The sequence below is a fragment of the Vanellus vanellus genome (assembly GCF_965231255.1).
Source record: "Vanellus vanellus genome assembly, chromosome: 3".
Classification (NCBI taxonomy): domain Eukaryota; kingdom Metazoa; phylum Chordata; class Aves; order Charadriiformes; family Charadriidae; genus Vanellus; species Vanellus vanellus.
The window spans coordinates 96,553,973-96,580,587 of record NC_138907.1 but is presented as its reverse complement, the minus strand read 5'-3'; the positions used below and the strand labels follow the sequence as shown (position 1 = coordinate 96,580,587).

The 26,615-nt window shown below is 37.3% G+C and overlaps 1 protein-coding gene across 1 annotated transcript in view; it reads right to left on the bottom strand.

The window, feature by feature from the left end:
• Positions 1–26,615, bottom strand: part of LMBRD1 (LMBR1 domain containing 1) — an 87,148-nt gene that overhangs the window by 50,181 nt on the left and 10,352 nt on the right. The window contains exons 2-6 of the mRNA XM_082480814.1: positions 26,364–26,424; positions 15,227–15,324; positions 14,181–14,248; positions 9,205–9,293; positions 5,347–5,420 (exon numbers count right to left, since the gene is read on the bottom strand). Coding sequence (XP_082336940.1) covers positions 5,347–5,420; positions 9,205–9,293; positions 14,181–14,248; positions 15,227–15,324; positions 26,364–26,424 — 390 coding nt within the window. The remainder of the gene's footprint in view (positions 1–5,346; positions 5,421–9,204; positions 9,294–14,180; positions 14,249–15,226; positions 15,325–26,363; positions 26,425–26,615) is intronic.

Sequence of the window (26,615 nt, the reverse complement as noted above, 5' to 3'; positions counted from 1 at the left end):
CGGAGAAGCAACTTTTACTTTAACTCCTTAAGCTAGTAATTTCTATGTTATTACCCTCCCAGTGATTTACACCTTCAGGGATGAGATGCTTTCAGGTTCAATTACTAATCCCTCCCCAAATTTATAGCTAGTATTTCACAGAAATTGAGGAACTTGGGAATTTTCCATACCAAATAAGTTTCAGCTCTTTAGCATCTTCAGCTTTAACAGTGTATTTCATGCTACCCCATTCGGAAGCTGCAGAGAAGCTCACAACTCTACAGCAAAATTCTGCATTTTTCCTCAAACCATGAGAAAAGCTCGTCCTGTTCTGTACATATCATTAGGTCAAATTTAGTGAACTGATTTTGATGTTTGAAGCTATAAAAAATGAAAACTAACAGGCTAATAGAATAACAACTACATTGAACTGCAGTGTTATCTACCTTTCCACCATACTCAGTAACACAAGTCCTCAGTTGTCAGCAACTCTGGTCCAGTGTGATGCTTCCATTTGTATCATCCCTGTTCCACACCCTCCCCCCCACCCCATACCAGATGTTACAATATTGTGTGGTCTGATAAGAAGTCGGTTCTTTGTTGCATGAATAGCTTACCATGTACTTCATTAAATCAACCTGGGCCTTAAAAAAGGCCCAGAACATTGGATCTATGCTGATAGTACTTCTTTAAAAAAAAAAAAAAAGATTTTAACTAGATTAGTCATTGGGGTAAATTTGTTAGTTCCATAATTTAAACTGTAATCATTTACAACCTAAAGAACACCACCCCCCTGCATTCTTCCTCCTCTGGAAGCAGGAGAATATGCTTTCATAGAGAAAACCTAGGAGAACACTCACACAGAACGAGCTTTTGCTCTCAGTATCTACTCAAATTTGAGGCTGCCTGCTGCCAGTGCCAAAGCCTCTTTTCCCCAACATCTCACAGCATTGTATATTACCACAAAGAAGTACAATTTTAGAACAGCCATAATCTAATTCTTCACACTGAAGACCAGAAAAAGCAGTACTGTTAACACACATTTGACTAATTGTAGAATGGATAAACTGTACTCCAAGCAACTTAAATAGAATCACTTGATTCATCTGTTTCATTGTACTCTTCCACAAATAACACTTTAAGATTAAATCAGTCAATTGCAGTCACTGCAGGCACAGCATTCCTCTTTGCTTTCAGTATTTTGTGTTGAGGTGGTAGGCATTCAATGTAAAACCAGTCTTAATTAGGTATGAAAGTATTTGCTAACATATCTCTTATTACAGTACAACCTTCATTAGATTTTCCTTTAGAATTGATTTTTTTTTTCTTTAGACTAAGAAGGTGAATATGATATACAGAAGACCAAATACACCTGTTCTTAGCTTTGCTTTAACAATACAATTGCCACACTGGCACTGGAACAGACTGAGGACTTTCAGAAGTCAGCGGAACATCAAAAAAATATTCAGTTACATCAAGAGTTAAGGATTTGTAGTACAAACTAGTATAAACCAAAGATCTGATATCACCTCTGTTCAGAGACAAGGGAATCCAGATACCACACGTTGTGTCCCCATCTATTCTCTCTACCCTTTCTTCCCCCATCATCTAAGCATTTGTGGAAAATCTGGAAGTAGGTGTCTTTTTTCTTGTGTTTGCCCTTATATAAAAGTATTCTCTTTTCATGCTTAAAAAAAATAATGTACCACCGATTATCAAACAGTGCTTTGATGACTAAGCACAAAGGCCTCCCACCTTTAAAAACTGGGACAAACAATTTGATAGACATGCAGAAGGATGAAAAATACAGAAGCCTAACTACTTGACAGATGTCTGAAGTCAAGAGGCAAGCACTACAGACTATGCAGACTTGCCTGTGCACCAATGCCTTTGGTTTATCTAGATGTGGTTTATTTTTTTTTTTTAATACAGGTCTAACATAGCAAAAAAAAAAAAAAGTTCCACAATGCAAAGAACTGGGAAGCTACCAAGAGAAAAATAGTCCTTCCAGAATCAAGCTTCTCTTCTCAAGTGGAGGGACTGCAGTACTCCAAGCTGGTCGAGACTGAGAGGCTATGTTCTGGGCCAACTTCTCCCTGAGGCTTAGAAGTGTGACAGCAGAAGAACTTTTCACTACCGAAGTAACTTTTGCATTAAGTCATACCACTGGAAAAGCCTAGCCCCCAATATAAATTGGAATGCAGGCACATGTCATCCACATGCTGCCGAGGTCACACTTCCAATTCAGTCTTCAGACCATGAGAACAGCACTGCTCATGCTGTCACAGGAGGAAATTGCTTACATATGGAAGCCTGACCATTGCTAGCAGTAGGCAAAGTGTTATGAAGCATCAGAGCTTAAACAAAAAATAAATCTATTCCTGCTCCGACTTTGAGAACGCAAACCTTCTAATAAGGTGTTTACACAGTCCGTGACACATCTGTACCTCAGTCCATGCATGTATCAAAGCCAGCTCATTGTATCAGCCTAAGATTCTACAGTCACCTTCAAACAGTGACAAAAACATTCTCATATCAGAGGTGGACAACCACCACTTCCTGTGTGAGCTCATGACTAAAACTTCTGTGGAATAGCTCCTCTTTTTTTCCCACCCTGCCTTAACACCTGCTGTAAAACAGAAAGGATAGTTTCAGAAGTATCAAATTCAGAAGTATTCAATTCAGAAGTATTAAAACCAAAGGAAATAGTAAGTCCATGCTCTGGGCATTTGCATGGACAGGTTGGTTCAAGTTTTTCAAGCAACAAATTAGTCTAAAAGCTTAGTAATTAAGACATTCAGAGAAGACTATTTTAGCTCTCATGTTTCCTGTTTCCCCTCATTTACCACCCACTGTATAAGTCCCAAATACAGTAAGACTAAGGCAACAACATTGAGGACAGAGGTATCGTCTTCATCTGATAACCCACAGTCACAGCACACTGAAGTTTTGAACATAAAGTGGAAGTCGTATTTCCAGGTTCAGCTAGTTTTGAGGGCTGAAGCATATTGCGATACTCAGGCTGAACTGTGTCTACAAACAGTCTGTGCTCAAAAGTAAATAGGGAAATAACATCAGAAGTAGGGAAATATCAGCAATAAATTAAAAAAATTCCAAATGCTTTTTGTAAACAGTGTTTTATTTTGCACAAATTTATTGCTGACTGAATTGTTAACAATCTTGCATTTTAGATGCTTACAGATGTTCACTAACAGTTATAAAAGCCATACTTGGGTAGCTGTTTGGAAAAACACTGAGGACATTCTCCCATCTAATGAGTTCTTAATGTTAGTCTCTTGGATGTTAAAAAAAACAACATGTGCTCTCCAGTAATGTAATTGAACAAGCAATCAATCTTTTCTTCCACAATTAAGGAAAATAAATTTAAAAGGTGACATGTTATTACAGGCTAAGCGAAGGTCTGGATCTTTTTTTGACCAGCATATGATGCAGATGTCAGCAATATAGCCTGAATGATTTAGTGACCCACATCAGTCAGGAAAGTCTTAAAGTAATAAAATTTATGATTCAGGTCAACTTAAAGCACTTAAATGAGCTGAACTGCTCTCAGCCACATTGACTGAGGTTCCTACTAGCTGATCTGCCAAAATGCTCTCCTACCTACTGCATAGAGCCTGATGACCACCAAGCTATCAGTGTTCTGACACTTACGTGTAAAAACCTGTACTAAATTACCTCCCATAATCCTGCTGTAATGTATGCCAGCTGAAGTCACTAGTATAAAGAGACAGAAAATCATTAGCTATGCTTGTCACCCAATTTAGATTTGTTTAAGAGTCTAAAGGTAGTATTTAGCAGGTACTTTACCCCCTTACCCAGTTACAGCTAGAACACTCTTCCCTCCTTCATATATCCTTGTTGTATAAGAATTTATCCATTTCTTGCTTGCCTGACAACAAGCTACCACAAGGCATCTCTTTGGCTAGCAACGCTTCAAAATAGCTTACCGCATGAGCTATTGTTACAGACGCACTTAGAATTCACTAGCAAAGCTATGTGGAAACAACTTTACTATGTTAGAGCCAGGCTGCAATGGAAGAGAAAGCTATTTTATAGCAAGGACATGAACTTAAAGATTAAAACATATCAGAAAAACACTGACTTCTGAGAAGTTTTAAAGCTTTATCTGTAGTTAACATCAGCTTTAGAGCTTCATCTTTGTTGCAAAATTTCACCTTGATGACAAGTTCATACATTACAAACAGGCTGATAATTCAGAGACTGAAGATATAGAACAGATGGGAAAAGCAAGTGACCACATGAACATCAAATGTTGGCCAAACTATCCAACTGCCACTTTCCATATAAGAAATGCATAGAATAAACCATCAGATAAAGATGAGTTGCAAGCAATAAAAAAAGCTAATGTTAAAATGGTTCCTTTCCTTTGCATATAAAAATCAAGAGTCAAGCAGTTGACCTTACATAGCCTTAATCATACAATCAGTTACAGAATGAACACTTCTGAATCCTTCTAAGCTACAGAACTGCAGTAGTTTAGTTGCATGTCTAGGACTAACAAGAATATTCCCTAGGCTTTAGAAAAACAAGCCTCTACACAGTTACAAATTCTATTTGCTTTTAACTTTTTAGCTATTCTTGATTTAAGGCACACATCACAGAAGATGCTACAGATTCTTCATACCTAAAACTGAATCCTGACAGGCATAGATATTTACCTTTACTTACATTCTAGAAACACAGAACTGTGAAGCAATGCTCTGTTAAAGACATTGCTTTTTCATTTATTGAACTAAGAACAGTCTTGTACAAAAAGAGACAGTTACAATTAAGAACATTTTCCATATTTCTTTACAAATATTCTGCCAAACTTTTCATTGTAAAGCTCTGTACAGATAAAAACATCAACGTAGAAAAGTTGTAGTAAAGGTTATATCCAGTATTATAGACTGACCAGACTAGGTCTAAGTTATGCTGTAGTTCAATGAATTGGAAAAAAAAAAAAAAAAAAACACACACACCAACAACAAAAAGCCATATTTAGTTCTCCACTGCTGGATGGAGAAAGAGACAGGCCTAAAAACAGGAGGAGCCAGTGAATGTGTTACAAACCATAAGGAATAAAGTGACCTCCCCTTGCAGAAACACATAGGAATTAAGTCTGATCTGTGCTCAAGTACTGAAATAGTGGTTCTTAAGTGTGCAGTAAAAATTTATTCCTCTCATTCCAAGAACTTAGTAGTAGTGTTGAAGCCATGAAAATCCAAAGCTAGAAGACACAGCTGAAGCTACTTAGCATGATGACAGTTTTCCATACAGGTTTAGTTCACAGTAACCACAAGTATCATGAATGTAAAGAGCTGAAACATTTGCATAAGAACTTACTGTGTAAGTGATAGCTGCCAACATTCCAATCACCGTCAGGGAACTAATGGAAAATGAAAGAGCAGTCAAGCCATCTGCAAAAAAAAAAAAGCCTATTGAAAATTCCTACAGTAGAGGTATAAGAACATTATTTCTTCCTGAATTGGGTTCCTGAAGACATTTAAATTCATTAGATTGAAGAACAAAAAAAAAAAAAAAAAGATGAGCCATAGTAACCAGCCATATCAACTCAAAAAAAGAAAATAAAATCACCTAATATAGCTTTTTGTCAGCAGTAGATTCTCCTCCAATACTGCAAGAAGCAGGACAGCCATCTCTCCATTGCCGCAAGCTCACAGATGTTGCATTCACTCAAAAGGTTGAATAGCCACCAATGAATTTGCTCCCATGGCTGTTTAATGCCTCCACAGGGTGCTGTGGTAATTTTCACAATTTACACATGCATTCTGGATGGTTCATCTTTGTTTTGTTTGTTATCTCCTGATTTCTCATAATAAAGCACTATCCAGAGAATCAGACAAGCAGGGATCCTCCAAACAACCAAACAAGCCAGACTGTGGCCTTCAGCTTCACTCAGACCATGTACATCCAGATGTACAAACTTGAAAGAGGTCAGGGGACTAAGGAGTTACTGTCACCTTACTATCACTCTAGAAATGAAAAGGGATAGTAGAAGAAAAGCATTACTAAACTCATCACCCAAAGGCAAAATCCCTCCTGCATATTTTTTCCCCAATAGCCCTGTCCTTAACCTCACCGTGCAGGACAAAATGGCAAGCCTTTTTTTCTTAAATAGTAGCATGGAAGCATAAAGTTAACTTCTGTAAAAGCTACTATAAGGAATCAATTTCATGTTTGTACCCACTTATAATAACTGAGCTATTATTTAATGCTCTCTCCTCTCTCTAGTTAATTCCAGAATGTAAAGCACAATAACTTTTATTCCTACTCACACAGATTAGCCAGTTTCCATTCTTTTCCTGAATATAGTGTCAAGCATTCACAAACTGAAAAATCCTATTATAGTTATTCTCTGAGAAACTGCATCTTTCTTCTGACCAACCCTACAGGTCTACCTTCCAAAACCACCAAAAAACAATCCAACAACAAAATCCAACTTTACAGCTTGAATCTTTCCTTTGCTATATTTGCTAGATAACATCAAACAACTTTCCCAAAGGTAACAGCAATATGTTAATGAATTTCAAATACCACAGCTATGTTTAAAACCAGACAAGACTCCAGCACTATTTCCCCTTCAGTATTTGTGAAAATTTTAGCTGTATTCTGAAGGTTAGGGGGGGGAAAAAAAATCCTCACACAAGTGACCTCTGTTTCTGATGTATCACACAATACCGTATTTGATGATACTCCTGTACATAAATTTGAAACCAACATTTAATATCAGTTTTTAAAAGTTTGAACTATGTTTAATGGAACGTTAAGAAACTAACTGGCTGAAAAATTGATAGTTGTATACCGGAAGTATATTATCAGGCTCTGCCTCAGCAGCTGAGTCTGCATTCCTTTCATAGTCCCACTACAAACTGAATGCACATAGAACAAGTATCCAAAATTAAGATCTCTGTATTTCTTAGGTTAACTGCAGATAGAAAAAGGAAAAGGATAAGTTAATATAAAGATAGGTACAACTAAAGACAACAGGCAAGAATTTTGTCTTTATTTCTCCAGCATCTGAAACATCAAAGAACCTTTTGCAACAATACCAACTGGGACTTGCTGGCTGTAGAGTAGCTCTACAAAAACCCTGCAGGGTCTTGGCAGACAGCAAGCTGAAGCTAAGCCAGCAGTGTGCCCTGGCAGAATGGAAGTCCAACAGCATCACAGGCTGTATCAACCAGAGCATGTCCATCTATTAAGGGGACCACACAGGAAATAATGCAACCAGTTTTGAGGCCCCCACTACAGGCAAGCTAGATACATCTGAGCATGTTAAGGGCAGAGCTAAGTTGGTCAGAGGTTGGAGCACATGCTGTGCAGAGAAGCTGAGAGCTTGTTCAGCCTGGAACAGAGATAGCTTTGGAGAGACCTAATATAGCCTGCTTGCTTATCAAAGAGGTGGAGCCCAGGCTCTTCAGTGCTATATAGTAGTTGCATGCAAGACAGTGGGTGACAGTGTGTATACCCACACTTGATAAGAAGATTTTTTTTTCCCCACCTTGAGATGAAAGAGTCTCCATCCCTACGGGTTTTTCAAGAGCTAGTTGATAAAGCCCTGTGCAACCTTAGAGCTTCCAACCCAGTATCTTAATGATTAAGCCTTCCTGGAAATAAACATTAGATATACTATGCTTTCATAGCAAGGAAGTGTACAGAGCTGAATATTTAATTGACAGCCATATCATGGCAGCTTAGAAAAATTAGCTTACATCTCAGCTCAACCAGTCACTACCTGTATAAACAGATTAAGAAGCATTTTATTCTATGCTGTCAGTTAGAATCTTCGTGAAATAAGAGAAACAAGTTGGCAGCCAAAATTATGGAAAAAAAAATAAAATAAAATATGGTCTTGTCCTCCCTATCTCCTATGCTTGCAAGCACAGCATGTATCATAACGAAAGACTGCAAGAATATCAAAGGCGACAAGAAGGGCTTCTTCATGTACAGAAGTGGCAGGAGGAAGACTAGGGAAAATATGGGCCTGGTGCTGAGTTGGGGCAGGGGCCCTGGTGACACCGGCCATGGAAAAGGCTGAGGTACTGAATGCCTTCTTTGCCTCAGTCTTTACTGGCAAGAGCAGACTTCAGGAAACCCAGGCCCAAGACATCAAGGGGAAAGGCAGGAAGACATACCCTTCATGGAAGAGGATCAGGTTAGAAAATACTTAAGCAAACCAGACAGAGTTGATGGGCTCTGAAGGGATGCACCAAGTGCTGACAGAGCTGGCAAATGTCATTGCAGGGAACTTTTAGTCAGTACAAAGTGTCTAGAATAATGCAGAATACAGCTTGACCAAGGGTCATAGCATTATATTCTAAAACATTCAGACAGATGACAATACTCTGATACATAGCAAGAATGAGGCACAAATATTAGAGTACTTATGCATTTGGATTAATGATTGTTAGATGACTTTTAGTTACCATTTTTCTGGATACATCTGGAAAGTGATATCAAGTCTGTCTTGGCTCACCTATAAAACACTTTCTTCACACCTTTGCTCTGAAAACACCCTGGCTAAATCGTGAACTGCAAAACCTAAAGGTTAAATACAACATCATGGAATTTGGCCTTCACAATAGTTCTTTATACGCCTAGCATAAAGTAGTAAAACAAATGCTAACAAAAAAAATTTAAAAGGTAAATACTAGGAGAACAAAGGGGAAAATTGTAACCCTCAAAGGATTTTTTTGTCTAAATAGACAAAGCTACTTATAGTCTCATTCTTACAGTGAACAGCAGTATCACATTTAATTAGGTAAGCACTCAAACTGTCATACAGGATACACACTCACCATACTGAAGTTCACTGATTTTAAGGCATTGAAGTAACATTTAAAAGCTGTTAAGTGAAGACCCCATGGAAGAATGTATGTTTCCCTCTCCACCGTTAATACCATAAGACACAACATTGGAGTCCCTACTCTCAAATGAGGACTGTACTGAAAGCAGACACTGCCAGTGTCTTCTCTCTGTACTTTAAAGATGGTTCTGATTTTCTTTCATCTGAACAGAAAGAGAACCATCTTATTGCAAAGATTTAGAGTAGGTGAGCAGTTACAGTCAAGTTAGAAAGATGTCACCAAGAAAGTTAGTAGTCTTGTTCAGTCAATGATGAGTATGCCAAAATAAGTTACTGACAGGTTATGCAAAGCTCAGAACAAATCTCAAACTTACGACTACTTCCAAATTCTTCAAACAGGAGCTTCACTTTCTCCCATTCTGTGGAATTCTTCTTGTTGGGGATATCCAAAGGAACAAAAGCACTATAACAAAGCAAAAGAGTAATCTCACTCACCCCATTTAGTCAAATATCAAAATACTACTTCCAAGTTAAGAACATAGAAATCCATTTATTCCTGAAGAAAAATTTTATGTTAGGTATAAAAAAAATGAAGGCAATGTTTCATTTTATTCACATTCCTCTCAAATGCTGTATTTACATTCTCAGAATAGGTATGAGTGTGTGTACAGTCAGGTCTGAAGTCAATGAACAAACGATTTTCCATTTACCAGTCCTAACAGAGATAAGGACCCTACAATCAAGCATCATTAAAAGATGCGTTAACCTGATTTACTATCCTGGTTTGACTCATGTGAAGAGGAGCAAAAAGACTTTAGGCATCGAGACAAATTCTCTTAGAAATCCACACTTCTGGAAGCCAGAATAAAACAATTAACAATTCCCACACCAAGCATTAAAGAGACATGTTTATCTTCCATTGTTACAACACATCTTCTGCATTCCATTCCTTGTTCTGTAATTGGTCCAGAGAACTGAACTGCAGAAAAGTTAAATATTTTTGATCTTCCAATAGGCACAGAGTAGCAAAGAGTGCTCATAAGAATGTCAGGTATAACAGGTGCCTAGCTGAAAACTTCATGCTGTCCGTCTCCCCATCTAAAGGCCAATAATAAGAGTAATTCTTCAGCATCTCCACAGACAAAACAGCTAGTTTTGTAACAGCTGGAAAACCAGTACCCCCACAGCAATCTGAAACCATAGCTTCCAGACATAAAACAGAATGCCTACAATTCACAAGGAAGTCAGATTTGGAGGGAAACTTTAGGTGAAGAATGTGAGAACCCAAACCAACCTCCATAAACGATGGTCACAAGTACCTCTTGGGCTCTTGTAAGAAAGTACATAATTAGGATAATTATAACTTGCTTGCCTCCTCCCCTCCCCCAAGAGCAATAGGGTAATTTTTTTTTTTTTTTTGAGTTTACCCACAACCAGCATGTCAAAGGACACTAATCGGAGCAGAAGCCACAGTACCCATTATACACGCTTCAGTTAGTACTCAGCTAAGTCTTGACTGAAGGAGATGGACATCTGATTCTGCTCCTGCTCAAGTACCATGCACCAAGGGCCTCAGGAAGGAATGCAGGAGCTATAAATTCACATGCTTGAGTCCCAAGCAAGTAGGAATCTTCCTTCCCCTCCTGAACAGAGTCCCTCAACTAGTAGCAAACGAGCCAGAAGGCTAGGTAGCCCACTTGAACAGACTTTTGGCCTCTAGCTTAACAGGCCACAGGAAGAACAAGACAAGAGTTAGGACGCCTACCCATCTACAGACCTACAGCCAGTCCCCTTTCCCAAAGGATCTCTAAAACAGAGCCCATCTGTTGCACCAGCATACAGCAGTTTAGACCTATTCTTCACACACACTAAGCAAGAAGAAATTTGACAAGTATCTTGGTTATTTTGCTGTGTTGACTAAATGGTTAGTGCAGCCTGAGGGCCATAGTAGCCATCAACAGAATGAGAAGCTTCCATGCTAAATAACTCCATTCACCTATCACTGTGATGCAGTACAAGTCAGTCCACTGACAGTAAGTGAACAGAGTACAAGTGCCAGTACGTGGTTTCTCCAGTGTAGCTGAGAATTCAGTTAATGCAAGCAAACAGAGCAGCTCAGATGTGATGTCTTACACTTGGACTTCTGGACACAAATTAAATTATTAGCTGCAGTAATTTTCAGAACAGAAGCAAACTGCTGTGCTGTTTAAAACACATTCTGGGAATATAATGATTAAGATCGAGATCAGTATCTAGGCTGCAGAACAAGGAAAGTAAATGCAAGACAAGCAGTTTAAAATTACTAGCTTTTGGCAGGGCTAATAACACAGGTGTAGATAGGTCAAGTTTAATCCCTAAATCAGAATGTCTTTAACTGCCATCCCTAGGAACACACATCCTTCTAACACACTAGATTTAAATTCATTTCCTTAAAGTGAGTTCTGCTATAGTATAATTTGCATAATTATTTATAGAGTATTTAGACATATATTCATAGCTTTTTAAAAGATAATGCTTCTAGAAAATTCAACATAACCTTGAATATTCATATAAAGTTTAATTCCAAACACTGACAGGGAAACATTCCTTTTAGAGCAAAACATTCATTAGCCTCCAAAGCAACTATTTTAGTTCAAACTAGACTGCTATATAAGGGTGCCTTAACACAGATTGTAGTATCTCAAGCCCCTTGGCTCCAGCACATGACATTTAGAGTAAATAAACTATATTCAAGGAAAGCAGGTAATTTCTGAGAAGGGAAAGGCATCACAAGTAAGTATTAGTTCCAAGTATCCCAGTATAAATTTGTTCTATACTTTGCTTTTAATGATACTCTGCATCAAGTTATTTGTGTACAGAGCATTTAAGTGCTATTGCAGACATACACATTTTTACCACAGCAAGAGACTTTAACAGACAGCTAGAATAAGAGGTATAAATACTATTCCTGCTAACAATTTAGACAATGGAATCCTGCTCATTGAGCTGTGCTATCAACTTAGAAAAAAACTCCAAGATCATCTGGCATAAAATAGATGTTTCCCAAAACATTTAAATAGATCTCTAACAGAGCAAGGTAAGAATAAGATATTCTTAAGCTTCAAGCTTAATCCAGCTTTTATGGTTCCTTTGAGGACTGCTGACCAGGAAAGAGGTAGGGACTTCTTGTGTAGACCTATCTTTAAAGGAACCAAGCTATTTGACTTGTTTAAATTATACAGATTACTTGCTAAATCAATCATAACAGAGGTTGTCTCAATTTGAGACACTAGTCATGTTAGCACATAAAAATGACAGACTATTTGCTAGGAACTTAACAGGAAATATTCCAATCCCTCTTGCTCTTGTAACTTGTGTGCGTGACTATTCTAGTCCATTAAGCCTAGCCTCCTAAAATTAAATCCAGTACATAAAATTCCAGTCTGTTTTAAAGTTGGTCTGATCCTGACCACTTGTGAGAAAAGCTCCTCCTACTGCCAGGCATAGGCAGTATTGTAAGACTGGTCTTCAATACCACATTCAGTTGAGCCCTTCAGGCAGTCTTCAGCTCCAACACTGTTTTATCTCCTTCCTATCACACTGGGACTGATGAGGCTGCCATTTGCCCTTGCTATGTAGGCAGCAAACTAAGACAAATAACTACTCTGTAACAAGCATGTACATATAAACATTCAGACACCCACTTTTTTAATACATATATAAAAATATAACTATACTAGAACCAAAGTTCACATTTTCTTTTCAGCAGTTACCTCATTTGCTTCCCAAACTGATTGTACTTTTCCTTAAAGGGACAGACAAGAACTACATTCTTCTGCAGCATCACCTTAAGTAGCAAGGGTGCTTCTCCACTCCAAGAGCATTAGGACAATGCTGCTATTTAATTATCATCTTAAAAGAAAGCAAGCAGCCTCATACATATAACAGCAGAAAAATTGTTCTGATTGGAACCCAGAAATATTAAAATCCCTATCAATATCTAAAGGAGTCCTGCCTCCCTGCAGCAGATACTCCTGCTATTTAGATCAGTGGGTTCCAAATCTGTACCTATGGAAAAGCACTGCTCAGTAACTTAGTCTCAGCCCAAGTGCTACAGCTGTCTGCTTTGCAAGTCAGTATCACTGTCCTATGACAGAGTATCAGAGGGGACCATGGAAGCTGCTGTAATTTACAAGTTGTGAAGACTTTAAAGAGAAAACCTAAGAACCCAGAGGACAATTAGAAAGTCAAGAACCAAGTTCCATCTTCCTGGAAGAGAGGAACAAACACGCTTACAGTGACCTGTGATTCAGCTGACAGCTACTAGAGGTACTGCAAAACTTTCTAAACTGGATATATTACACAGAACATACATGTATGCCTATTATGTAAGCCAACAGTCAGAGAAACAGCTTTGTCAGAAGCTTTTGTAATATTTCTAGACCATGATTAAGCTAACTCAAACTCCTTTAGTCTCTCATAATAGCAAATGTTACTAATTGAAAGGACAATAGTCTTCTTAGAAATGGACCTTAAGTGTTTATCAAAACTAGAAACAATATTCCAATAAGCTAATACACAATTAAAATCATTAATTTCACTCTAGTTTCACTTTATACTCCAGTACTTCGATATCATTTTAGCATACATTTTGTAAAATTTATCACCTTTACTGCTGCAGTCAAAATGCTGAAAAGCTTATGACATAGCATACACTAGAAACATTCAATATTGGTGTGCATGTCATGCTCAACAGTGATCTTCAAGCAGTATTACAAATTCAATTTGAGTTTCAGAGTAATAGCACTTGTGGCAAACAAGTTACCCACTTCAGTAATGTCTGGCTTTCAAACAAATACCAGCAAAACCTTTATCACACAAAGCACAAGTAAGTACAACCCCACACTATACTTATGACCTTCACAGAACACTTCCATTTAGGAAAGTACTGAGCACTTAACACCTACTTGTATTCCTAAAAGCTGTTTTGGGATGTCCATGAAAGCATTTTACAGAGGCAGAAAACAGTAAGAGCACAAATATTTTAGTCCCTGTTGTACACAGAGATACCAATTCAGTTGTAAATAAATGTCATAACCATCATGTCCTTAATGGACATTCACGCTGCACAAACAGACAGAACTTGAAGCACATGTACCTCCACAGTTAAGAAAACCATTCTAACTTCTAGTTAAACCAACTTTTCAAGTACCTAATTCTCAGGATATTTAAGACCTATCAGATATTAAGCTAGATATTCATTACACAGATTGAGTGCACCATAATCCACCTTTTTAATCTTGCACAGAACAAAGTTCTGTTTGGGGCCTATTTAGTATAACCTGCTAATGTTCAATACATAAATACTTACCCAATTAAGAGAAGAACTGCACAAATTGTGACGAATCCCAGAGTATATTTGAGTGCAGTTTTAACCTGCTGTATATTAAAGAGAAAGTTAATATATTAACATAAAATAAATTCAAAGGGATTTGTCCAACAAGTTACGGCAAAGCATACTTAGCGTAACAGGTCTTCTACAAAAGAACCTCCACAGAAAATGAGTCATTTTAGATACAAGTCAGAAGAGTCTTGAAGAGTCTTCTTGAAGAATCTTACGGCTTGAGAACTAGGAACAGTGACACTGAATTATGCTTCCATTGAACTATGCACTTGAGCACCCATGACCAGAAGACAGGGTACATTCGTTCTGTGCAAATAAAAATTTTCTTTGAGTGTATTACCAATGCTTTATATAATGGCTAAGCATGAGAAAAAAGACTTCTAAGCAAAGGTTACAACTGCACAGAGGGGAAAGCACTTATGATCAACAATTAGAAGATTCTTCTTAAATGAAAATATTTTTCTTAAAGATAGAACCTTACTGGCATGCATTTATTGTATTCCCTGGAATGCTATGCATGTCAAAAATATTCAGTACATTACAAAAATAACCAAGTGCTAGCTTCAGGTAAATTACTGCCCACTTCAAGAATAAAATGCAAATTCTACATGAAGGAAGGTAGTAAATTTTAGTTTCTATCTCAGAATCAGTATAATCTTCCCATCTTTAAAACATGTTCAGACATGTTTTCTATTCTAAGGAAAAATCTCACATAAGAAGTTTTAACTTCCTGTATATGAAATCAGGTTCAAAGGAATTTGTACAAAGCTTAAAGAATTCGTGGCAATACAGATTAATTACTTATCTCACTAAAGTTTCATTTCATGCAAGACCACAGTGCTTAGAGTAAACTACGTCAGACTAAGTATTATTAAGAGCTGCCTCAGTATCTTAAAGGAATCGTAGTAATAGACTTAGAAATGCTATTAACATTGTATTCAAGTCAGACAATCATTCTTGCCTGTGTTCATTTGTCTTTTCACTGCTTGATGCATTTGCTAGAGTGAACTTACTGAGCATGTGTTGCCATCATCATCTTCTTTCTCCTCATAATAGAAATAGACAAATGGAATCCACAGAAAGACGCAGAACAGTATGATGGAGTACAAAGCTAGGAGAAAGAATTTAATTAAGTGAAGAGACAAAGTTATATTGGCACTTCATTTACTGCACAGTAATTCAAAGGAAAAAAATCAAATATTAATTTCCTCTTCTTCTAGCTCTTACTAATTTCAAGCATTGAAAAGTGTCATGGAATTTACTAGCCAGTATATGAACTATTACTGTTTTGTGAACTCCAGAGGACTTGTAGAATTAACCCTTTCAGACTAAGGATTTCAGATTCACCTTATTCAGCAATGATAAAAAACACTAAAAGTAGTCATCTGCATGCAAGTGATATACAGGACTAACACACTGGGGAAGAGGTAGCATAGAGGAGAGCAAACAAAAGCAAGCTATGCCACCTAATAAGAGGAGTTGTTCACAGAAAAGGTATATACAAAAAAAATATAACAAATTTTAAGCTATTTTAATGACTGGACTCCATTTCGGGGGATGTTCTACTATTAATGTAAGCACATTATAGATGGAAGGCATGATTCTATTATTGATGACTTCAAGTCACAAAATAGAAAAGTGTATTATCATCACATACCATCCCTTTTTTAAAGGGGGGACTAATTGGCGATTGCAACAGCCAGTTATCTGAGTAGCCACTAAATTGAAACAGTCACACTGTCATATTACCTTGATACATACATGATCTTAAGACACTTTAAACCAGTTTAATGTAAGCGAAGGGTTAAACTAACATGAAATTCTTGATATTTGTGAAGACTTACAAGTTTAATCTTCACCTCTCTGTATGAGGGATTACATCCACTTAGGGACATTTAGTAAATTCCTTCAATACTTCAAAATATCTTATACCATGAACCTTTCAGAAATATATTAGGAAACCAAAACCGGTCAAACAGTATGTTACAGCATTTGCACCCCACGAGAAAGATATCCTAGAAGAGTTAACCAAGCCCTCAAAACAAAATGTTAGAAGTACCACACAACCAAGACTGCTTGTACAAGCACAAAATCACCCCTTTCAGTGCATAAAGATACCCAGGACCACACAAATCCTGCGATCTTCAGCTATTTTCAATCTTTATCTCATTTTGCATAACTAATTTGTGCCGTCCCACCACTAACCAATATAATAATTCCTAACTTAAGTTTATGGCCTCTGATCTTGGCTAGTGTACCCCTTAAAGTATCCACGTGCTTCATAGACATCTACCTCAGCATTTTCACTGAAGGTGGTATAGAAGCCAAATAAAGTATCAACACCTAGAACCTAAATATGAGTGAGGAATTATTTCTAAACAGAATTCATCCTTTTGAAAAATATTTCAAGGTATTAGAGGTATCTGCTGTTCAGAGCACTGATTTAGTATGACAGTGTAACAAACAGTACAAGTTCTTGGTTAGTTTATAAACTTCCTCACATTTTTCAAGAGCATAAAATTCAGGGCTCTAACACTTCAAAACTTCAAACTCTGAAATGCAGCATTCTTAGACCTTCTAGAGCAGTACTCTTTTTGCAGCATTGGAATGCTTTCAGAAATCAAGACTCTAACTTTTAGATTAGTCCTAAATGCACGCTACAGTGTGCCAGTAAATAAGGCAAGTTACATGCATCATTAATCAAAGATCACAATAAGTAGCCCATAGAGGTCACTGCAAGCACAGAAAACATTCTCACTTCCAAGGTTTACTATATTAACTTCAGCATACCTTACTTATGAGGTACACTCATAGGTCATTAGATAATGGCACTGATCCACTTTTCTTCCAAAGGGATAAAGGAAGAGAGACTCAAATCCAAGAAAATCTGACCTGTGTGAAGCAAGGCTACCATTTACCACTACACCAACGAAACATTGGTACTGCCTAAGTGCAGTTGCTGCAGTAACTTAATACAATTTTAAGAGAACAGATCAAGCTTCTGACACTAAACTTAAGTTTTGCCTTTTTTTTTTTTTAATTTAAATGACAGGTGTTCAGTTACTGAATACATAGCCAATCTAGATCTTGAATTTGTTTTACATAGTATGTTTTATCATTATATTATAGAAGTATAAATCCTATCCATTCTGAAAACTGTTTCCTGACACTTTCCTGTAATCCTTCATACTAATGGCCAGTTTTCCAAGTTCTTCTGATCTGCTGTGGTGTATTAGCAGAGGACTATTTTCAAAGGCTACTGACAATCTGCTACACTTATCAACTGAACTGTTTTTGTTGAATGGTCTTGTTTAATACTTGATTGAGGCTGTTGAATTGATGTATAGCTTGTCCAGCCTTCACCAGGTTTTGAAAAACCATTCATAGCACAAGCACCTGAGCAGCACACAATAAGTCAAGTAAGCAAAGTTTTCAATTATTGAATACTTTGTTCAGTTTTGGGCCCCCTCACTACAAGACACTGAGGTGCTGAAGCATGTCCAGAGAAGGACAACAAAGCTGGTGAGGGGTCTTGAGAATAATTGTTATGAGGAGCAACTGAGGGAACTGGGGTTGTTTAGTCTGAAGAAAAGGAGGCTGAGGGGAGACCTTATCACTCTACAACTACCTGAAAAGAGATTGTAGAGAGGTGAGTGTTGGTCTCTTCCCACAAGTTACAACCAATAGGACAAGAGGAAATGGCATCAAGTTGCGCCGGGGGGGGGGGGGTGGGGGGGGGGGGTGGGGGGGGGTGGTTAGGTTAGACATTATCAAAGACTGGAACAGGCTGCCCAGGGAAGTGGTTGAATTGCCATCCTTGGATGTATTTAAAAGCAATCCAGATATGGTGCTCAGGGACATGGTTTAGAAGTGAGCCTGGTAAAGTTAGATAACTGTTGGACTTTATGATCTTAACGGTCTTCTCCAGCCATAATGATTCTATGATCAGATCCAACTTTCACTGTAAAGGCAGACAGAAAAATGACTACCCACCATTTCAGTAATACATTGCATATGCAAAGTTCATGTAAAACCAGATCAAAGACACATCAAAACAATGTTAATTCTTAGTGAATTAAACTACATCTATTGAACTAGGCATTTTTACCAATAGCTCTATTCCAATTTTTTCAAACTCATTTCCATTTCCACACGAATGTCTCGCAGGAAAACGATGTTTAGCATAGTGGTTGCATTCTGGAATATTTAAATCAAGTTTAGATGCAAGTCTAAGTAGCTCTAAATAGAATATTGCATAAAGCTCTTGACATCCTCCCTAAGTTACATACTTTTGAAAGTTAACATCTATAACCTTCTCTTCATTGTCAATGTAAACAAAGTAAATGACTATCCAGGTTAGCTTTACCAAAAGGATAAATTGGACTTTCCTTGAAATCATAGTTAACTCAATCCAATCCCCAGCTTCTTGCCAGTGTTATCAAATCCCCAAGTTCTCACCAGGAATTTACCAAATTAACAAGAAATCCATACTAATTTAACAACATGTCATGTCAGCAGGAAAACAATATGGAAGAGTTTAGCCTAGCTTTCTTGCAACCCAATGTAGTAGAGTATTGAATCCTCTGGAAAATGGAGTAAAGCAGGGCATGATGAAAGTTACCTTTTAAAGATCCCACTAAGGCCTCTTATGCCAAGCCAGCTCCTTAGTAATTTGAAGATAATTATTATCCACCTCCTTTTGTATACTCTTCCCTCAACTAACAAACTAAACTGCTTCAACTCACTGAAAGCTCACTTGGTAGCAATGGAGTTAGTTTTCAGAAATCGCCCAAGTAGCCAAAATCAACTCAGAAGGAAAGTAAAGTCAGTCAAGTATTAGTAAATGCCACTCAACTTCTTGAGGAGAACAAGAGGTCTTTATTTCAAAAAGCCAAGCCGTATCTGACCAAAAATATATTTATTTTCAAATTAGCAAGATAAAGTAAAGGGTAGTTTCAGGTAATACTGCTAAACTAATAAAAACTTTTAGATAAGAGTTGATTAGAGCAAGCTACAAGAAATACCTATGTAGCCAGTCCCACAATATCTATAGAAGCATGTTAGAAAGATTGATTCCTATGGTTTAGTCTCATTCCAGATAACATCAAATTAATGTCTTCCACAGAGAACTCCTTCAACTCAAGCCCTACACCTTCTTAAAAAAAAAAAACAAAACCAAACACCACTGTATTGGCTATTAATAAACTAGGAATCTAGTAAGAATCTAATAAAGTGTATTTCTGCAAGCCTTTGCTAATAAAACAGCCTTCCATTTCTGCAATTCTCAATATAAATTTGGAAAAAAATAATCCTGTAAAAATCAATGCAGAATGCAAAAGTGGAGTCAGACCAATGGTTCATCAAGCCCAGTACTGCCCTCTCAATGGTGGCCAGAGGAAATATTTAGAGAAAGCATGCGAGACTGGTCACTTCCGGCAGTTTCAGCCTTTAGGATTCCTCAGACAGGCATCACTGGAGCATCATGGCCCATTTCCTTTTCCTACTCAAAATGAGTCCATCTCAAGCAGGCAAGTGACATCAAAAAGCCAGCACCAAGGCTGATGCTGTTGTAGTACTGATAAGCAACTACAGTATACTTAAAGTAGTAAGTGTAACTGGATACTGAAGATTCTGATCTGATCTTGTTCAGTCAGTTATTTCTGTCAAAAAACTTTCAATTTTCACCCTCATTTAAGAAATATGATTAGGTCAGATTTTTCTTTACTACATTTGGCTTGGTCTTTAGTTAAACTAAATCCCTTCAGCTGAAACTCTGCTTGTGAAATATACCACAGGATTACTTCTAGATTCAAGTCTCCTCTGCCCCACAGTGCATTCTTGACTCAAGTCATGGGCAAAAGCCACACTACAGAGCTAGATCTTGTTTCCAAGCTAGAGATTAAATACATGGTTTTTACCCATGAGTTCAAGACTGCGTAAGTGTACCTAAAATATTCAGAAGTAACTATTCACTTTTGAGCATAAACACCCTAGAAGCAGACCATAAAGCACAATAGCATTCTACACCAACAACAAAAGAAAAAACAGAATCCTCTGCTGAACTAACTAGCAGTTAGATGCTGAAATGCCTTCCTCAGTAAGCATTAAGAGGCAAGTCATACCTGATCCACCATCCACCTGTCATATTAAAACTCTTCTTTGCACCAGCTCTGGTGTTTGCTAGACCTTGTGCTGGATCACCTTAACTCACCACATTGGTGGAAAAGAGCCACAAAACCAGCACTCTTGCAGCATAGGTGGCCAACAGCACCTTGGGCTGCATTAGGAAGAGTGTCACCACCAGATGGAAGAAGGTGATTATTCACCTTGATTCAATGTGGTCTCAACAGCACTTAAAGAATCGAAGTGCTATGTCCAGTTCTGAGCTCCCCAGTACATGACACACATACTGGAGAGTCCAGCAAAGAGTGACAACAATTAAGGGCTTGAGCATCTGAGAAAGCTGGGACTGTTCAGCCTGGAGAAAAGGCAGCTTTGGGAGGGATATTATCCATGTGTATAAATACTTGTGCGGTACTCAAGACTGACAGACTTCTCAGTGCCCTGGGAAAGGATAAAAAGGAAGCAAGCACAAACTGAAATACAGGAATTTCCATTTAAACAAGAACTTTTATTCTACCTGCAGTCAGAAACTAGAACAGGCTACCCAAAGACATAGTAGAGTCTCCATTCCTGGAGATATTCAGAATCCAGCTGGAGACTGGCATAAGTGAACTGCTGTGAATAGGGAGTATATTGAACTAGATCATCTCCAGAGTTCCCTTTCCAATCTCAGCACTTTGATGAGTCAAAATTAATTTCTAACAATTTTGAAATTTGGGTTAGCACACCACAAGCATGTACCAAATCCCAACGATGGCTTGAGCAGGGGGGCAAAAAGCACACTAGCATGTTGCTTGAAATAGGACCCATTCTTGCACAAACAGTACACTTCCATTTCAAGAGAGCATCCAGATTTAATACTTAAGTGATACTTCTCACTCTATTTAAACTACTGACTACAAAAATTGAGCCAAGCTAATTCCAGGTGCAGCTAAAGCTTTGCCTTGCCAACTCAATTGCAAAAGTCAGCAGACCTGTAGAGCTATAATGGAGCTCTCTCCTTGGAGGTTTTCAGTGAAAGCCTTGCGATATCCCCAAGTAGAGACTAATACCTTCAGACAGTTCACAAGCCTGTCACGTAGTCACCTCTAACTAAAATGAGGTACAATCAACTTTGGTTGCAGTTTTCTCTCCCACAGACATTTGAAGCTATTAAATAGTCACACTTCCTTCAAATTTATGCTTTACTAAAAGAATGGAAGTTCTTAGCCAATGCTGACTTGTAATAGATGCTTTGTATTAAAAACCTTAAGCTCTAATAGCATACTCTGTATCAACTATGAGACAGGATCTGCATACACAACAAGATTCAGCACAAGACTCATTCCAAAATTTTCCATCCATCATGAATGCTCTGCTGATACTCAGTCCTTAAGTTCACTTTAAATGTGCTCTCTAGAAGTTATGGGCTTTCAGTGCATCTCAAGACAAGATTTAGTATTACAACTGAGGGTAACTTTATTACACATAGTAGCATAAACTCCAACTTACACTTACTATTGCAACACCTCTGCTATTTACTCAGTTGAAAAACCTTGTTACAATAGTAATTTTATACGACTGTAACAGAAAAAAAAACAAAACAAATTTAAGAGTAGCTTTGAATTTGCTTTTCCTAAGCAAAATCATTCTAAGACAGACCTTTTTATTCATCCATCAGGTGAATTCTTAAGCTTGCCTGTGAGAATTTTTTAGTTAAAACCAAAAATTAGATTTATAGCTCACAGTTATAGTAGTAAGACATTGTTCTTCCTATTATACTACATAGGAAACTTTAAAAGATTTGACAGAGTTCCTACCAACAAGACAGGAGACTGATCATCTTTTTTTTAATTTTATTTTTCAGAACTTATGAAAAAGGAAGAGCAGGACTTTTTATCAGCTCATACAAGTTAGTTACCCAAGGGCAAGCATCTAATTGCCTGTTGTTCTGCCCACTAAAAGGGCTGTTTATTCCCTGGAAAGCTAACCTTCAAGCTCAAAGGTCTTGCAGCAGCAAACAGCTAGTCAAATGACAAAGATACTCCCTTCCCCCTAACTCCCTTATGGCATGACAGGCTGTCTCAGCTTTCATTATTGCACTTCTGTGGACTTCAGTTTTCCATCAGGGACTGCTCTTTGCTCTGGTTCAGAGCTCCAACTTTTGTTTCAAGACATTTGTCTGGGTTGTATCAGAAGCTTGAAACACTACCACTGGAAAAGTGCTTCACTGTATAGCCAGTACAATGGCTCTTGCCACAGAGTCTAAGCAATCTTCAGCAAGAATTCCTTGGTAGGGACTGTTTGTTTTAATGATTTTTTTCAGAGGGCGATTCTTATCTCAAATCAAAATGACTCATTTTCTGTTGTTTTGTACCACATCAATACAAAGACACCTTAACTACAAGGAAGTTAGACCTGGTAGTAGGCCTCAAGCAAATCATAGCAATGGTACCTTCACTACATTTTGACTTGGCTTTTTTTCCACCTTGAAATATGCAAGGGCAACTAGGAACAACACCAGGAACAACAAAGAATAGCAAAACACAGTCAGTAGAAGGAACCAAAATATCTTCATGAACTGGGAAGATTTCAAGCAAAGTATTGAGATCAATATAGTCCCTCAAATCCCTCTGAGACTACAGGATGCTCAAGAATATTATATGATCCAAAGTCTCTTCCATCACATAAAACTTCTGCTCTTCCGGATGGTATCATATACTGGTGCATTGCATAACATCAATACTACTAAGTTGCTTAAAACAATGCTTTGTTAGGTACTGCCTCACTTCTGATGAGAAGTCACAAGCTATTTCAGAAAACTTAAGATGAGTATTTCTCCCCAAATATATTATTTTCACATCTAATAATTCCTAAAACCAATTTTTCATCAAGACTACAAGAACAGACATCTTTTCTTCTCCAGTGAAAGTTAAAAAATACAAAAAAGTAGTGAATTTCAGTCATCACCACACGCTTGTTTGAAGCAAGACAGTTAAAGCAGTATTGACACTTACTGTGTTGAACTACGGCAGACTTTCAATTTATGTTCTGGCACATTGCTTCTCAAAAATCACACTTATTAGGAGAGTGTTTCTGTAGACATAACTTCACAATATTTGTCAAGTCCAACTATGCAAGTCTGCCACAGTATTTAGCACATCTCCTAGGAGCAGACCATGAAAACAAGTAGCCACATTTGACTTGCACGTACTAATTCCTAGAAGTCCAAATCCTTGTGTCACAGACTTGGTATCAAACACTTGCAGTAAGTAGACAAAACTCCATGCAAAAATCATCTAAGTTATGCCAAGTATTACCTTGGATAAATTCTTACTCAAGAACTTTTTTAACCTAGGAACCACCATACAGTAACTACTGTTGACTTAAGAAAATACTTCTATTTAAGAAAAAAAAAAGGAATGGAAAAATCAGAAGTTTAGCTTTAGATTTTAAAGAACATCTAAAGAGATGCCCATAGAATTTAGCAGACATTCCTTGCCAAACTATAGTTGGGAGACATTTAACTGACACAGGTCAAGATACCTCAGTCTACCTCACAGGAAGACTAGGATCTCCCAATGGTATCCTTTCACCATTTACAAAACTTTACCAAAGAACACTGAACATCAAGTTGACTCCAACAGGTAGGATTTACTTACTAGAAGAGGAGCTGCAGAGCACAGCTCCAGGTTAGTGTCAATTGTTTCAGCCTGATTCTTTGTGGTACAGACGAAACTGCCATTGGACAGTTTCCAATTGTATCCCTTTCTGAAAAGGGTTTTCCATCCAAACACAAGCTGACATGATGTTTTAAAGAATCTGCCAACTACTGATCATTCTTCAATCACTCAAGTACTGGCAGACATATTCTACTACAGTTGGTTTTATGAGGAATAACACACTAAGGCACTATGGCTTCAAAGCAATCAGTAGACTGGTTTCCTAAAGGCTTTTAGGCTACTGAAGTCCCACTTTAAAATACAGTTATTTCAAGCTTCATTCTGAAAGTTACCTCATTTATCATTCTACTAGTACTAAGTCATTCTACTTCTGTATCAGTTTAGCCAAGAAACCAGCTGGGTACGAGAGAGAACATTGTTCATGGGGACTAATGACTTTGTAAAAAAAAAAAAAAAAAGCTTTTATACATTTTCTGACAGCTTTCTCAGTAAATTTCACTACAGGTAGTAAAGCAATCCTTAATATTCTAAAACATCAGTTAAACCACAGTCTCCAAATTCTTGCTACAATTAGAAGTGAATTGGATTGAAGGGTAGTGACCTAAGTGTACCAATTATTCATGCTATACAGCTACAGGAGGCAAATAAGATATATAGTTATCACTGCACTTACAAAAGAGATAAGAAAGTACTGGTATTCACGTCCTTAAGTGCAAAAGGAGATTTCAGTTCTGCTTATCCTGTTTATAAAAAAAAAGCCAAGACCAAATACTTTTATAAGAGGATACATGTAGAAAAAAATGGAATAGTATTAAAAGACTGGAAGACTTGTTTAACTTATTCCTTCTCAGCTTTCATGTCACTATGCTGTGCAACAACAGCAGGGGACTAGACTTAATGATGCAGGAGAGGCATTAAGTTGTATTTTTATACAGGAATGATGGAGACTTCTGAAAAATAAGTTGCCTATTACTGCTCACTTCAATGTAGCTCTAGTTATAAAAATGTGCATCAATTCCTCAAATTAAGATCACAAAAGAAAAATATTTTTAAAGCCATCTTTAAATCTCTACCACCATCTGGAGGTTATGCTATGAAATAAAACATTAGTTCTACAATATTTCAAGTAGACCTGTCCAGAGAGGCCAAAACCAAAAGCAGGTTTGAGTTTAAGCTCAAATCTATTCCAAGAATTAGTTCAGGATTTACCAAGTGACATATTGCATTAAAAAGAGACTCAGCCCAAATATCTTACAGAAATTCATCCAGTCTCACAAATCTATAGAAAATGGTTGACAGAAGATTTTGTAGATGGTTCCATGTCAGGAGTTGTGAAGTGTTTGGGCTGTTAAAAAAGACCTTAGCAACCTCACAAGAGTAGAAAGCAAATACAAAGCAATCACACTATTCTACAATGAAGAATCTTTATGGAAGATAAGCTAGTATTTTAAGAGTTCCTTCTTGAAAACAGCAGTTTCTTACTACTTTTGGCTTTAGGCTTCACTCAGCATGAAACTGCACATTCTAATTTATGTCACTATCACTGGCAGGCAGTAAGAATTCTGTTACTTGACAAGAAAAAAACCCCACTATTTAGAACCAATTATTTCCCAATCTAAAAAAATATATTTAAAAGAGCCAACCCATAGTCTTCCAAAAGAAAAAACTTCAAGTCTTAGGAAACATGACCAAAAGCAGGCAACTACCTCTGAGTTTATATCATTGACCAAGGCAAGCATTTCACTCAAACAGCAATAAGCATCACTCTTCTATAGCTACCTTTTACATGCATATTTTCATAAGTAGTAGAGCTTTCCATAAGGACAACTAAAAAACTGATCTAAAACTACACAGAGGTTTGGTGAACAGTTATTTTATTTCAGTTATTTTTGCTTTAGTTTTGTTTAGGATTACCATTCTTGAATCAACTCCTTTATGCTCCTTTATAGTAGCTCTCACTTTGAATATGGTAATTACTGAATCTAAACAGTTAAACACAAGTGTTGCACTCATAGTTGCACAAACTTTATACATAGTACGCAAGTTTCACATTGCTGCATACATTAAGTGCCATAAAAGTTAAAGCAAAGCCTTGTGTTTCCCTTAATGGACCTCTAAATACATACACAGGAAATACGTTAACAGTAGATTATGACAAAAGTCATTAGCCTTTTCACAGATTCACCTTCAGTATATCAGCATTTTTAGGAGGCTCCTGAATGTTCAAAATTTCACTGAAGGGCAATAAGTGTAATACTAATGTTTAACCAAAAAGGGATAATGCAGTACGATCCCTAAAAACTTCATGCCTTCACTTAAAGGTGTTATTAACTGAAGAAAAAAATTAGATGTTAAAAATACTTACTGTAGTATCCATAAAGTACAGTATCTTCAATTTGTCTTGAAACATTAGCATCAGCCCAGTCCTAGTAATAAAGGATAGAAGCATTTAACATCAAATGAAACAAAAGAACACTTCATTCAATAGCATTATTACAGAACTGAAGAAAAACTCCTATTAAATGCCTAAAGAAAAGCATTAAGCACCCAGTTTGCCTATTTTAAGGGCTGGAAATTAAGTTAGAGCTAACAAAGTCACCTAACAAAGATGATTAAG